At 42.3% G+C, this 14,756-nt stretch overlaps 1 protein-coding gene across 2 annotated transcripts in view; it reads left to right on the top strand.

Annotated features, from left to right (window-relative positions):
* The window catches only part of CHST8 (carbohydrate sulfotransferase 8), a 317,845-nt gene that overhangs the window by 269,079 nt on the left and 34,010 nt on the right, over positions 1 to 14,756 (top strand). The window contains exon 1 of one of the 2 annotated variants that reach the window (XM_026714454.2): positions 7,615 to 7,775. The exons of the other annotated variant lie outside the window; for it this stretch is intronic. Coding sequence (XP_026570239.2) covers positions 7,715 to 7,775 — 61 coding nt within the window. The 5' untranslated portion in view covers positions 7,615 to 7,714. Of the gene's footprint in view, positions 1 to 7,614; positions 7,776 to 14,756 lie in introns of those variants that run through there. 2 annotated transcript variants of the gene reach the window in all.

Raw genomic sequence — 14,756 nt, 5'->3', positions numbered from 1 at the left:
TAATTTTACTTATCTGTGTTCCTGGCATCTTCCCAACCGTGTTGAATTCAGGTCTGGAATTCCTTCTCCTCCCCTGCTGGACTAATTACTTCATTTTGCCTTGATTGGACTTATAGTTACAGTTTTGTTGACCATGACTTGATTCTCTGCAGCCAAAGGCTGTTCCTGGGAGAGTTTTTCTCCAGCCAGAAGGTAACCAGGACATTGGGGGCAAAGTTTGAGCTAATAAAGGGATTCCTACTGATTATCTGACTGTGTTGGCTTTGTGCCATGCCCTGGGTCATCACGAATGCAATGCATGTTCATTCCAAATCCACCCCTGCTTTTCTGTGACTGGGGACAGGCTGGAATCAAACTTCTTGTAGCCATTGTCAGAGTTCCAAGTAACAGACCCAATGCAATCAAACCTCTGAGGCCTGGTGCTCCTCAAAGTACAGATTTATTAGGCCTGTCATATTGGCACATCCAGTGAAAACCCGACTCTGAAGGTCCCATGGTTTTCCCACCCAAATTAAAAATCAAAGTTCTTTTCCACCAATCCCCGTATCCATCACATGTTCCAATCCAGTCACCACCCCACCCTCAGGTGGTTTCAGTCCACACCTCCCCAGCACCTGGTGAGAAAGTGCTTGGTTCCCAGGAGAAAGAATTTTATTTTGACTACAAGTTCCCAGCTATCTCTATCTCCCCTCTCCCATTCCCACAGCTCTCGCCAGCCCTACTATGGCAGCCTTGAAGGTGCTCCAAAATGGCTTCAGGGTTGGCAGCCATTTGCCTAATTAGAATCATACAATTGGGAAGTTGGGAAGACCACAAAAAATCAACTGGACCCAAGGAAAGCCAGATAAATCACTTGTGAGATTGTCTCTTAAAAACCTCCAGAGTTTGAGAAACATGGCCTCTGAAATAGACTGTTGTAAGTTTTTCTGCATTTTTAAACGGAATCTAGGAAGTCACAACTTAAGACCATTCTTTCTGATCCTAGTTTCTGTGACCACAGTACAGTGTTCCTCTCCATCTTCCCAGTGGCCCTTTTTATTTACCTGAACATCTCGTGTTTCCCTTCACTCTTCTTTTCTCCTGGCTGAGTGTCCCACATTCTGTCAGCCTTCCCCACTAAACATTTTTATTTTATTTATTTATTTGATTTGTCAATCACTTACAAGATAATAGGTATAAGTATAAACATGAGTAAGAATACAGGAAATAGGTACAAAAACCGGGGACAAAAAGACAGGGACGGGAGGCACGATTGTGCACTTATGCACGCCCCTTACAGACCTCTTAGGAATGGGTATTCTTTCCTTTCCTTCCTTCCTTCCTTCCTTTCTTCCTTCCTTCCTTCTTCCTGCTCCCTCCCTTCTTTTCTCTCCTCCCTCCATTCTTTTCTCTCCTTCCTTCCTTCCCTTTCCCTGTTCTCCTTCCTTACCCCTTCCTTCCTTCTTTCCTTCCTTCTTTTAATTTTTATTTTACTTATTTGATTTGTCAATCACAAGAAGATAGGTATAAGAATACACTTGAGTAAGAATACAGGAAATGGGTATGAATAAATGGGGACAATAGGACAGGGACGGTAGGCACGATGGTGCACTTATGCACGCCCCTTACAGACCTCTTAGTAATGAGGTGAGGTCAATAGTGGATAGTTTGAGGGTAAAAGAGGTGGGGGGTTTAGAGGATGTAACAACAGAGTCAGGTAGCGCATTCCAGGCACTGACCACTCTGTTGCTGAAGTCCTACTTTCTGCAATCAAGTTTGGAGCGGTTTACACTGAGTTTGTATCTGTTGTGTGCTCTTGTATTGTTGCGGTCGAAGCTGAAGTAATCGTTGTAGCAGATAATTTTGTGTACTATGCTTAAGTCCAAATGCAGGCGGCATAGTTCAAGGTCGTCCAAGCCCAAAATTTCAAGCCTGGTGATGTAGGGTATTCTGTTGTGAGCAGAGGAGTGTAGTACTTCTCAAGTCCCTGTATCATTTCTTCTAGCTCCTCTCCAATCTCCCCATAGTCTTCTGGAAATGGGGTGCCCAGAACTGTGTGCATAACTTCCACAGTGGTCTCAACAATGCCAAGTGGAGAGGAATAATGTGTCTTCTTCTAAAGCGGGAGAATCAAAGTAGCAGCTGTCTCACTGCTGGCTTGTATTCAGCTACTTGTCAGTGATCATTCCCAAGTGGTGCTGCAATGCAGATTTCCAAGCCATGAATCCCCTACTTTGTGTGCAATTCCAATTGCATCTTTTTCACGCATCCTCTTAACAAATCAGATATGTTTTAGTTTTAACAGAGTAGCCGAATAACTGCATTGGAAGGAACCTTGGAGGTCTTCTAGTCCAACCCCCCACTCAATCAGGAGACCCTATACCATGTCAGGCAAGTGCTTGCCCAGTTTCTTCTTAAAAACCTCCAGTGATGGAGCACCCACAACTTCTGGAGGCAAAGCTGTTCCTCTGGTTAGTAATTGTTAGGACATTTCTCCTTAATTCCAGGTTGCTTCTTTAGAATAGAATAAAGTAGAGTAGAATAAAGTAGAAAAGAGCAGAATAGAGTAGAGTACAGTAGAAGAGAAGAGAAGAGAAGAGAAGAGAAGAGAAGAGAAGAGAAGAGAAGAGAAGAGAAGAGAATACAAATACAAATACAAATACAAATACAAATAGAAGTTGGAAGAAACCTTGGAGGTCTTCTAGTCCAAACCCCTGCTCAAGCAGGAGAACCTATATCAATGGTGGCTAACCTTTTTGTGCCAAAAATTGTGCGCACGCTTGCGCTCGCATGCCAGCACCCAGAAGGCAATGTGTGCCCCCATACCCCCTACGCATGCATGCGCAATCCCCACCCACCCACCCCCTCCACTCCTTTACAAGCACTTCACCTCACAGCTGATTTTCAGTGAGTTTGAGGCCTTTTTTGGCCTCCCAGAGGTTTGAGGAAAGCTTCTGCAGGCTTTGCAAGCCGAAAACTAGCCCCGTTTCATCACTTCCAGTATTTCTGGAAAAACTGGAAGTGATGAAACGGGCCTAGTTTTCGACCTGCAAAGCCTGCAGAAGCCTTCCTCAAGCCTTTGGGAGGCTGAAAAAGGCCTCAAACCAGCTGAAAATCAGCTGTGAGACACGCGCATGTGCAGTGAGGTAAGTTTGCCTGCAGCTCATGTGCTGGCAGAAATGGCTCTGCCATAGGTTCACCATCATGGTCCTATAACCATTTCAGACAAGTGATTGTCTGGTTATCTTCTTCAAAACCTCCAGTGATGGAGCAGTCACAACTTCTGGAGGCAAGCCCTTCTATTGATCAATTGTTCGCACTGTCAAGAATTTCTCCTTACTTCTAGGTTGGATTTCTCTCTGATAAGTTTCCATCTTCTACTTCATGTCCTGTCCTCAGGTACTTTGGAGAATACACTGATTTGGTATCTTTGCAGTTGATTTCTATTCCCAAACAACAATGATTTTCAATTATCTCTGGCTGGTTGGTTGGTTTGTTTGATTCCAGGCAAATTACAGTAATATGATGCTAAAGATATGAAATGAAGGATGCAGGTTAAGACAAAGGTAACAGGGATTGTTACAGAGGCTGCAAACCAGATTTTGAGGAGAGAGACTGAAGGAATTGGGATATTTTGGGAAGGGCTGTGCAAGGAGGACACAATAGCACTTCTCCCAGAAAGGATGCTTTGGAGTAGAAAATCGAGATCCGTTCTCTTTCATTCCTGAATGCAAAACATAGAACAATGCCTTTAAGGGCAGGAAAGCAGATGCTCATGATGTGCTAACTGTCAGAGCAGCTGGACAGAGCAATGTATGACCCAGAGAGGTGGTGGACTCCACTTTGCTGGATAGGTTCAAGGGGAGACTGGAATCCTGTAATTTGGATTCTTCCATAGCCCTGAATGACCCTTGGCAGCTCTTCCTTGTACTTCAAATTGCTTACAAAGGAGGGTTTTATTTGTCATATCTTTTCAAGGGACTGTCAACTCATGAAGCATTCCTATGCCTGTTTTCAAGTTGCCATAAGCAGGACGGGGGGGAAACCTGAAGGAGCAGTACGGCAATTAAAACCAGAAGTACATTGCACACTTATCTTACAAAGATTGTAGCCTAGGCTACTGGATTTTCTGCCCGGGAAAATCCTTCATTGGAGAATGTGATTGATGACACCCAGCCAATAAGAGAACTTCGTTGGAGAATCTGATTTATGACATACCTGGGGGGGAGGGGGAAACAGGGTCGCAGGTGACCATAAATTATGTGTGGCAGAATTGGCTTCATATAACACGTTGCTCCTAATAAATCTTTTTGATTGTTTTGAAGCTTGGCTTTAATTAGAGCAATCGCTGGAACCCTGACAGAATCACTGCAGCTGTGAAGTTTGTAACACAACTGTTAAGTGAATCTGGCTTCCCCACTGACAAATCAGAAGGTCGCAAAAAGGATCACATAACCCTGGGACATTGCAACCGTCATAAATACGAGCCGGTTGCCAAGCGTCTGAATTTTGATCCCATGACGATAGGGATGTTGCCATGGACATAAATGTGGGAAATGGTAATAAGTCACTGTAAGGACATGCCTCTCCTCTCCACTCAAGAAAGTAGAACTTTTGAAACACTTAGCAGTTCAAAAGGAAAGGAAAAGGAAAGGAAAGGGATAGCAAGATAAAGAAAGCAAAGAAAGAAAATAATGGAATGTGCAGAAATGAGTAGATTGACATTTGCCATTAGAGAGCGAGAAGAAAAAGAATATTATAAAATATGGGATTTATTTTATCTGTGGTTAGACAAGAAAATAGAGAAATATAACATAACATAATATAAACATAACATAATAGTTAAGATAAAATAATGTAATAATATACTATAAGCGATTACTATGGAAAGAATTATAATATGATAGATATTCTATGTTGATTATTTAGAAATGAATGATACCATAAACTAGGCTTTATAATAGTTGATTCTTGCTCAAAAAAAATTAGATGAATTTGTAATTACAGTCTGACAATGATTTGACAATAATATGATACTAAGTGGATAGTCGTTATATACAATATGAATGGTAACATAAAGACAGGATGGAATGACGATATTATGCACAAGAGATATGTACCAACTGGCACACTGTATAATGGATGCCATGCCCCTGGTGGAGACTGACTCTGAGGGAGAGGAGGAACAGCCAACAGGGAAGGGGAGTGTGGCTCCAGAGGTGGTGGAGGAGGCTGGGGAAGGGCAGAGGCCGGCTGGACAGTCAGAGGAAGAACCAGGCCCATCTCCTCTGCATCCTAGGGCATGCAGGGAGGAACGGAGGAGGAAGCAACTTGGCTTACGAGAGAGGAAGCGGCCATGATCCCCCTCATTGGTTGCAGCTGGGGAGACTAGTATATAAGAGAGACGATTACAACACAGCGTTGCCAGAAGCAAAGCGTGTGTTATTTTGGGGCTGAAGTTATCTTGGTTGGCGTCCTTCCAACAGACTGTGCCTTGTTATCTCCATGAATTTGGTAATTACGTATCCTGGTCCGTTGTGGAATTTCCTTCATTGTAGTTTGTTTGTTTGGTTTTTTATTTCACCTCTATCATTAAGTTCGGACTGTATTGCTTTCTTTTGAAGACTATTTTTGAATAAGTTTTATCTCCAGCTGAGAATTATTGAACAGTGGGGCCAGGTTAGAGGCATTAAAAGACATTTATTTACTTTTTGGATTTTGTTACGTTTGTGTTACACTCCAGGTCATCACAATGGACAGAAGATTTTATTTAATGTTGTATGTTATATGTTTCGTGTTCGTTTATATTTGTTGCTTAAAATTTAAAAAAAAATTCAAAAAAAAGAAATCAGGACCTGAGGATTCCTGTGCAATTCTGTTAGATTAAACCTGTTAGAGGCCCCTCCCCTCAGTCCGGCATTAAATAAGCCAATCCACAGATGCAAAGATGTTTTGAGAATCGCAGACTGAGAAGGTGATAAGAAGCTGTTCTCAGCATTCGTTGCTTGCTGGAGGCTCCGGAGCTGAGACAAAACAGATGGGATTCCCCCCTTACATTCCCAAGAAGGTAAATCGAAGTACAGGATGCAGAGGCACCAGGAAAAAGGCTATAAACTAAAGAATGCACCCAGGCCCCCTCCCCACCAGAATGGCAATGTCCCGATAGGGATCTGTGAGAGCTGACAGTCACTTTTTCCAGTGTCGTCATAACTTTGAACAGTCACTAAATGAGTTGTAAGTCAAAGACTACCTGTATAGGCTGCTTATCCTTTGGCTGTGGATAGGGCTGTCCAGAAGTTACTACTTGTAGCCTTGAAAACAGACATTTTCTGTTCTGCAAAGGCAACATGGTTTTAATGTATGTATTTATTGATTTTAAGCACTGCTGGTTTTATTTTTTTAATTTAATTATGCTCTCTTATAAATGTTCTCTTATTAATGGTTTGGGGTTTGGGATTCTTCCAGGAGCTGGAGAATAGAAATAAAATTAAACTACTATAACTAAAGTGTAGTTTGGAAGAAAATTAAATAAGACTGATTGTTTCCTCTTTGTTAATGGAAGGAAAAGAGTGCCAGAGAGAACGGCCTCTGGCTCACCTGCTTTCACAGTGTTTCCCAAATTACCTTGTGGAATTTCAGCTGCAGAACTAGGGTTGAATGCTCTACATGAAAAAGCAATTATTGTATGGGGAAGTTGAAGAAAACCTTAAATGAGATTGAATCAAAAAAAGTTTATCTCCAGTGACATAATTCTGCACTACAAGGCTCCCAGGCAACACGCATAAATGGAAAAAGTTTGAGAGAGGATCAACTAAGATGATCAAAGGCCTGGAGACTAAACCATATGAAGAATGGGTGCAAGTTTTGGGTCTGGTTAACCTAAGGAAAAGAAGAATTAATAGACATGATAGCGGTATTCCAGTATTTGAGGGACTTTTACAAAGAAGAGGGGGTCAAATTATTCTCCAAAGCCCCAGAGAGCAGGACAAGAAATAATGGTTTGAAACTAACCAAAGAGAGAAGCAACTTGGAATGAAGGAGAAACTTCCTAACAGGGAGGACAATTAACCAGTGGAACAGAAGTTGCCTCCAAAAATCGTGGGTACTCCATCCGTGGATGTTTTTTAAGAAGAGTCTAGAATCTAGATCGGGGTCTCCAACCTTCGCAACTTTAAGACTTGTAGACTTCAACTCCTTGCTTGCTGACTGAGGAATTCTGGGAGTTGAAGTCCACAAGTCTTAAAAGTTGCCAAGGTTGGAGAACCCTGATCTAGATAGTCACTTATCTGAAATGGTATAGGTTCTCCTGCTTGAACAGGGGGCTGGACTAGAAGACCTCCAAGGTCTCTTCCAGCTTCTCTTCTCTTCTCTTCTCTTCTCTTCTCTTCTCTTCTCTTCTCTTCTCTTCTCTTCTCTTCTCTTCTCTTCTCTTCTCTTCTCCTACAATCCCTACAAACACCACAAGACAAGCACAACTTGGGGAGCAATAAACCCTGCGGGGATCCCTTGACATTTGCTCCTGTTTCTTGGAGGCCAGTAGAGTTGCTGCAACTACAACAGTGCCATTTGGCTGAATCATTTTCTTGATACCATCTTGATTGGCTCCATAGAAACGGAAAGGAAAACCTGGAAGTAGCTCTGCAAATGATGTGGTCCCCAAAGATGAATCCTACCTGGCTGCTGGAATTATTTTTAGTAACCCTAATATTTCCTCCTCAGAGAAAATCCTCAGATTATGTGCAAAGAAGAACAAAGTGCCTTCAAGATCTTGCCGGATTCATTATTTCTATTTCCAAGTAACTATCTTGTTGCATTCTCCAGGGCCTCTGAAAGTGACAGCCGAAAGCTGCAGCTTGAATTTCTTATAAGAGGCAGATCAATAATCTGGCTGGGTCTAAGAGAGGCAACTCGTTGGCAATCACATCATTTCAGAGTCGTCATTTTTGAGCAATTCCTTCCTTCCCTTTCAGCAGCGTGACTGAAACGAGGAAAGTTTTTCCTTACGTTTGTTGCATTTTAACTTTGTCATGCCCCTGTTAGAGTCTGACTCTGAGAGAGAGGAGGAACAGCTGTCAGGGGTTGGGAGTTTGGCTCTGGAGGGTGTGGAGGAAACAGGGGAAGGGCAGAGGCCGGCTGGGCATTCAGAGGAAGACCCAGGCCCATCTCCTCTTCATCCTAGGGCACGCAGGGAGGAGCAGATAAGGGAGAAACATGAATGGCATGGTCTACAGGGGAGGAAAGGGCCTTGATCCCCTTCATGGGCTACAGCTGTGAGGACTGTTTAAAAGGACAAACTGCGCATGGGTCAGTGCCCGAAGCAAAGCGTGAAAATATTTCCAGTCTGTCAGTTCTTATCTGAGTTCTGGAGTCCTTCCCAGGGTGTGTATTTCGATATCTGTGGACGTCTTCAAGCCCTTATCCTGTCTTGTCTCATTAATTGATTCTGTGTGGTTTGTGTTGTTTTTTCTATTTATAATTTATATGTATTTTGAGTTGGAACGGAATTTCTTCCTTTTTGCAACTGTTCGTGGGGGAGTTTTTTCTCTAGTCAATGCTAATTGGACCTTTGAAGCCAATATATATTTTTCAATCGTGTGTCGGTTAGATACATATTTCATGTGCTTAACAATTACTAATTATATTCTTCTTATCAATATAACAATGATCACATTCCCATATATATAATATAAGTAATATCCAGCATATCTATTACACTATTCTCTTATTGCTTCATAAATACACCTAATCCCTTCTATTTTATTTTTGCATTTTAACTTTCTGAAAATTACCAATTACATATAAGTGTCCAGTCTTCTTCTTTGATTCTGCCCCCTCCCCAACTCCCTGTCCCATAACAAAAAAAACAACTGTGATTAAATGCTCAGTGTCACTTATAAATGCATTAGAAGTAGTCTGCTCTAATTTCATATTATCAAGGATTCGCATCAGTTCTGGTTCACTTAGCATTTCCAAAGCAACAGACAGTAAAAGATAAAAATAAAATATATTTTAAAAAAGAATTCAGGAGCAGGAAGAAAAGCAAAATATAGCATAAAAAAGGAGGAAAGCTGGTGAAAGATGTTATTTTTAATTTTTATTGAGTTATAAAATATTATAAGATACAAAATATGAAAGTAAATAGGAAAACAGTGGAGAGGAAGCGGGGGAAGAGAAATGAGGAGGGATAAGAAAAAAAAGCATTTACATTAAAATCAAATCGCAACTTTTTGCTTTTTCATAATAATATGAACAAGCCGTTTCTATAGAAATAGTTATTGATTTTTATTGGTGTGATTGTTATTATTATTGAATGATAAATGGTCTTCATTTTAGCTAGCATATATTTGGTCATGGATCTGCTACACGACCAATTTTCCATCTATTACACAGGTGTCAAACTCGCCGTGTCACATTGCCATCACATGACATATCGTGATGTTTTTCCCCTTCGCAGAGCTGGGGTGGGCGTGGCCTGGGCGTGGCACATCTCACCCACGGGCCGCTGGTTTGACACTCCTGATTATTAGAATTCCAAATCTCGAACTATATAGAGTGCTGAAAGCCAGGACAAGTAGATTTAAACATAGCTTTTACCCAAGTGCTGTGATCAGGTTAAATGCAGAGTTATGAATCTGGTGGTCTTAACATATATATATCCTGGTTGTACAGTTTTTAACTGTTATTTGTTCTAATTTGTTTTATGTTGTTATTTGTATATGTCTTTTGGTGTTGTTCAGTTGTATGTTGTGGAAGAGCATCTCATTTCGTTGTTCTCAGGTTTCTGAGTACAATGACAATAAATTTATCTTATCTTATATTCCATTAATTGCCTTGAAATATGGCCATTGAATAGAATAGAAATAGAATAGAAATAGAATAGAAATAGAATTCTTTATTGGCCAAGTGTGATTGGACACACAAGGAATTTGTCTTGGTGCAAATACTCTCAGAAAAGATACATTCGTCAAGCATCACCAGGTGCAACACTTAATGATAGTCATAGGGTACAATAAGACTAGACTAGACTAGACTAGACTAGACTAGACTAGACTAGACTAGAATAGAATAGAATAGAATAGAATAGAATAGAATAGAATTCAATTCCTTATTGGCCAAGTGCGATTGGACACACAAGGAATTTGTCTTGGTGCAAATGCTCTCAGTGTACATAAAAAGAAAAGATACATTCGTCAAGAGTCAAGAATCATCAGTAAATGATAGTCATAGGGTACAATAAGCAATCAAATCATACTAGGAAACAGTCCATATAAATCGTAAGGATACAAGCAACAAGGTTACAGTCCTACAGTCACAAGTGGGAGGGGATGGGGGATAAGGAGTGATGAGAAGATTAACAGTAATAGTAGAGCAGACTTTGTAAATAGTTGGACAGTGTTCAGGGGATTATTTGTTTAGCAGAGTGATGGCGTTTGGGAAAACAACTCCCCTTGTGTCCAGTTGTTCTGGTGTGCAGGGCTCTATACTACAGCATCGTTTTGAGGGAAGGAGTTGAAACAGTTTATGTCCGGGGTGTGAGGGCTGTGAATGTTTCAGTCTCCCCGTGGAATAACCGTGGGGTGAGCAGGACCTTCCAATTGCCCAGAGTCTAAACAGGACTTTCGGCAGCTCTTTAAAGCAGCATCTTTTCCCAGGAAAAGGTGCATCAACTGCAAAAGGGAAAAATCCCCGGTTTAAAGAGTTGCCAAGAGGCGCTGGGTGGGTGCGCAGGAATACTGAAGCCCCTGTAAATCTGAAGCCCCTCCCAGAGCTATATAGATAATCCTTGACATACGGCCACAATTGAGCCCAAAATTTGTTGCTAAGTGAGACGTTTGTTAAAGCGAGTTTAGCCCCATTTTTACGACCTTTCTTGCCACCGTTGTTAAGTGAATCACTGTCATTGTTAAGTTAGTAACGCAGTTGTTCAGGGAGTCCATCTTTCCCTTTGACTTTGCTTTTCCCAGAGTCGTAAAAGGGGATCATGTGATCCCGGGACATTGCAATCGTCATAAATACGAGTCAGTTGACGAGCATCTGAATTTTGATTCCATGACTCTGGGGGTGCTGCAATGGTCACGAGTGTGAAAAAGAGTCACAATGTCAGCGTTCCAGCAAATCTCCATTCCGCCCAATAACTCTGAGACAGACATCTTCTCTCAAAGGTTTATTTTGGATAGCAACTGGTTCAACTGGGGGATCCTGAATCGGAAAGTTCCGGGCTTCCTTGCCATAAGTAAACACTACAAATCCGCCCCCTGCGTCACATGCCCCAATCACCATCCGTCCGGACTTGAGACTTGCCCTCGCTTAGGCGCAAAATAACATGACCTTGAATTAGAGGAAGAATGCTATTCTGTCTGACTACATGCACTCCAAGAACCCCCGCCCCCCATCCCACTTTCCCAGGCTCAAGTGTGGCAGCGTGGGAGTGTCTGGTCTCAACAGGGCTTCCAAAGCTGACGCACACAAGTCACTTTTTTCAGTGCTGTTGTAACTTCAAAGGGTCACTAAGTGAACAGGTTGTAAGTCGAGGATGACCTGCTATGTGTTTGTGTAATTCCAAGGCAAGGTGTATGAGATCTTCAGAATTCCCTTCCCATCCAGTAGCAGCTGTGGAGAAGATTCCGCTTCCTGTGTGTGGTTGAAGAGGGGAAGGAGCAGCCGTCCTCACCTTCTGCCTCCTCATTATGTAGTTGCGATATTAAATACAGGGAGTCCTCGACTTGCAACAATTCACTTCGTTCAAAGTTGCAACAGAACTGGAAAAATAACTTACGGCCGTTTTTCATACTTAAGACCATTGTAGCATCCCCATGATCAAAATTCTGATGCTCAACGTCTGGTTCATACTTACGACAGTTGCTGTATCTCAGGCTCAGCTGATCTCCTTTTACAACCTTCTGGCAAGCAAAGACAACCGGGGAAGCCAGATTCACTTAACAACAAGGTTACTAACTTCTCGACTGCAGTGATTCACTTAACCACTGGGACAAGAAAGATCGTAAAACAGAGCAAGCCTCACTTCACAAATGTCTCCCTTAATGACAGAAAATTTTGGCTTCGTTGTGGAGGATTCCTTGTACAATGCCTGTTGCTGTGGCTCAGGCAGCGCTGAAGCATTTGGAAGCGGTTGCAACCTCCATGCCATACACTGAGCTGGCCAGAAGAGGAGTTTACAGATTAACAGAGTTGGGAGGGACCTTGAAGGTCATTTAGTCCAACCCCCCCGCCGCCGCCGCCGCCCAAGCAGGAGACCCCTCAGCATTTCTGACAGATGGCAATCCAGTCTCTTCTTCAAAGCTTCCAGGGATGAAGCTTCCACAACTTCTGAAGGCAACTTCTCTTCATTCTTGAAGGCAAGCTGTTCTTGAGAAGCATCTTCTAAAGAAAAAACAGAAATCTTAACAACAGACGGGCCTCTCCCACTTCTCGGGTGGATTATTCCTACTCCTGCCTTTGGGAATCCTGCCCTCTTCTTTCCTTGTTAATTGAAGGCAACCTAGATTTTCCTCTGCTTGAATCTCAGAAGGTCAGAAGATTGTAGGGGGCTCTTGGTCATGCTGTTGTGGTTCGCCAGCAACAGGTGCGGACGGCTGAGGACTCAGATGAGGGGCCTGGGTGTGATGCAGGGATGGGGCTAGGACTATTGGAGAGTGGGAGCTGCCTTCAGAGATTGTGGGGGCTGGCAGCAGTGATGAAGAGGCCCCTGAGGAGCCTGTGCTCAGTGCCCAGTGCGCATGCGCGCAGGGCTGCTTGAAGGAAAGAGCAGCTACAGCAGCCTGGGCGACTCAGAAGTAAGGCTGCAAGGTGATGGCCCCTCCCTTAAGAGATAAAAAGCCAGCTGAGAAACCAAAGTTCTTTGCAAGAAGCAAAGTTGTTTTTGCACTCAAGCCTTGTGGACGTTCGGACTTTCTTCGTTTGTGTTTGGAGACTCTTTGTGTTTGAAATATTTCTTGGCAACTTTATCTAGTGTTCTTGACAGCTTTGCAAAGCTCGTTCTTATCAGGGACAATTAGTGTGAAACAATCTTTTCACCAGGAAGTATGGAATTCGTCAAGAATCATTAAAAGGTTTGCTGTTACCACTGTTTGTGTTTGTTTCCTTGGAACAAGGCTTGGGTCCGAACACACGCAGTTGGATCCTTCCCCGAGAGGAAAGGGGCAAAGGCCCGTGGACCTGGGGGTGGAGGGAGAGGAAATGGTCTTCATTGATTCACTCTGGAAGCTTTGTATGCTGCTGTTCAGGAGAGCTGCATGGTGCCGAGAAATGCCAGGGATGATTGATTCCTGCAGGGCGGGCATTAGGACAAGCTGGGCTTTGGGGGAGGCTGTGTGCGTCTGTGGAAGCACTTTCTCACTGACGGACAGCTTGCCATAGAAATTGTGTAATGAGTGAGCCACACTGTGAAATATCCAACCTTTCAATGACATCTCTGACATTAAACAAAAAAGAGAGTAAATTGCTAGGCAGGCGAGTGACAAAACGGCGGTGAGGCTGGATGGTTGATCATTGTTAGCAACCTCGCTGTGAATAAACGATACATGAATGAGGCTGGTAAAGCTTCGTTTCTGCTTTTTAAAACTAATGGAAGGAATCGTTTTTGAGTCTAAGCGTACTGTTTACAGTATTATATTTTCTGCAGAACCCCAGGTTATTTAAAACATAGAAAGATTACTCAGAGGGGCTTAACGTGTTCTGGCTCTGAAAAAGAAAAAGGAAATAATAGCTAAAAATGTTTCCAAGAAGTTATTTTCACTCCGTTGAAACTTGAAAGAGAACCCAGAGATGGAAAATAAAACAACTATTAACTAGGGATGTGTAGGCAAAAAATGTTCTTGATGGGTTTCAGCTTCACCTTAAAATTACGTTTGTGAGGAAAGAAATGCGTCCGTTTGTGCAGGTGGATGAAAAAGTATCAGGTGAAAAGAATCAGGAATTTCTCTGTAAGCCATTTGCTGAAGAAAAATATACTCTAGCTGTAATTCTGGAACAATGTACCAGCGTTTGTCTTGAAACTGCACCTACCTGATTTCAAAATGATTGGAATTGCACAATATTACAGAGTCCTTGTCCTTTGCTTAAGCTATAACCCAGGGGTGTCCATGCCGGCTGGGGAATTCTGGGAGTTGAAGTCCACCAGTCTTAAAGTTGCCAAGTTTGGGGACCCTTGCTGTAACCACTTGGCTTTAGTACAAAAGGAGTTTCCTAAATGCTCATGCTGGGACAGACTTGATAGTTCCTCTTTTTTTAAATTTTCCCTAGCCGGGATCTGATAGTTGAGTAAATGGACAATTGTAAATATTCACATTATTCTGATTCAAGCCAATGTCTCTTCTAAAAGAAAATGGTGTTGATTGACACATTTGCAACCAAAAGGGATTCTCCACTTCTAAAATACCATTACAGACTAAAATCACTATTTTCAGGCAATCCATATTCAAAGTCTTCCCTCTGATTTGAGGAGGAATTTCAATCCAATTTGGTCAGATTGCATTGTGCAAAAATTGTCACCATCCAATATTTCTGGTATTATTTTAAGAAGAGTACTTAATGTTACTCTGAATGATATGGTCTCATAAAACACTGCTCTGTAAGTTAAACAGCATGATTTGCACACACAAAAAATTCTCCTCATAGATGAACTATTTCTGCCCCCATCATTCTGATATTTAGGAAAGTGGTTTCATTTTAGTCTCAGGGAAAATGGGGTATCTATAGCTGAATATAAGTACATGGGAAGAAACTGTCCAGGAAATTATGACATTAGACTTAGAATA

This window comes from Pseudonaja textilis, chromosome 11 (assembly GCF_049901715.1).
Source record: "Pseudonaja textilis isolate UNSWEBS1 chromosome 11, rPseTex1.2, whole genome shotgun sequence".
In the NCBI taxonomy this organism is placed as follows: domain Eukaryota; kingdom Metazoa; phylum Chordata; class Lepidosauria; order Squamata; family Elapidae; genus Pseudonaja; species Pseudonaja textilis.
This window is presented reverse-complemented; position numbering and strand designations above follow the sequence as displayed.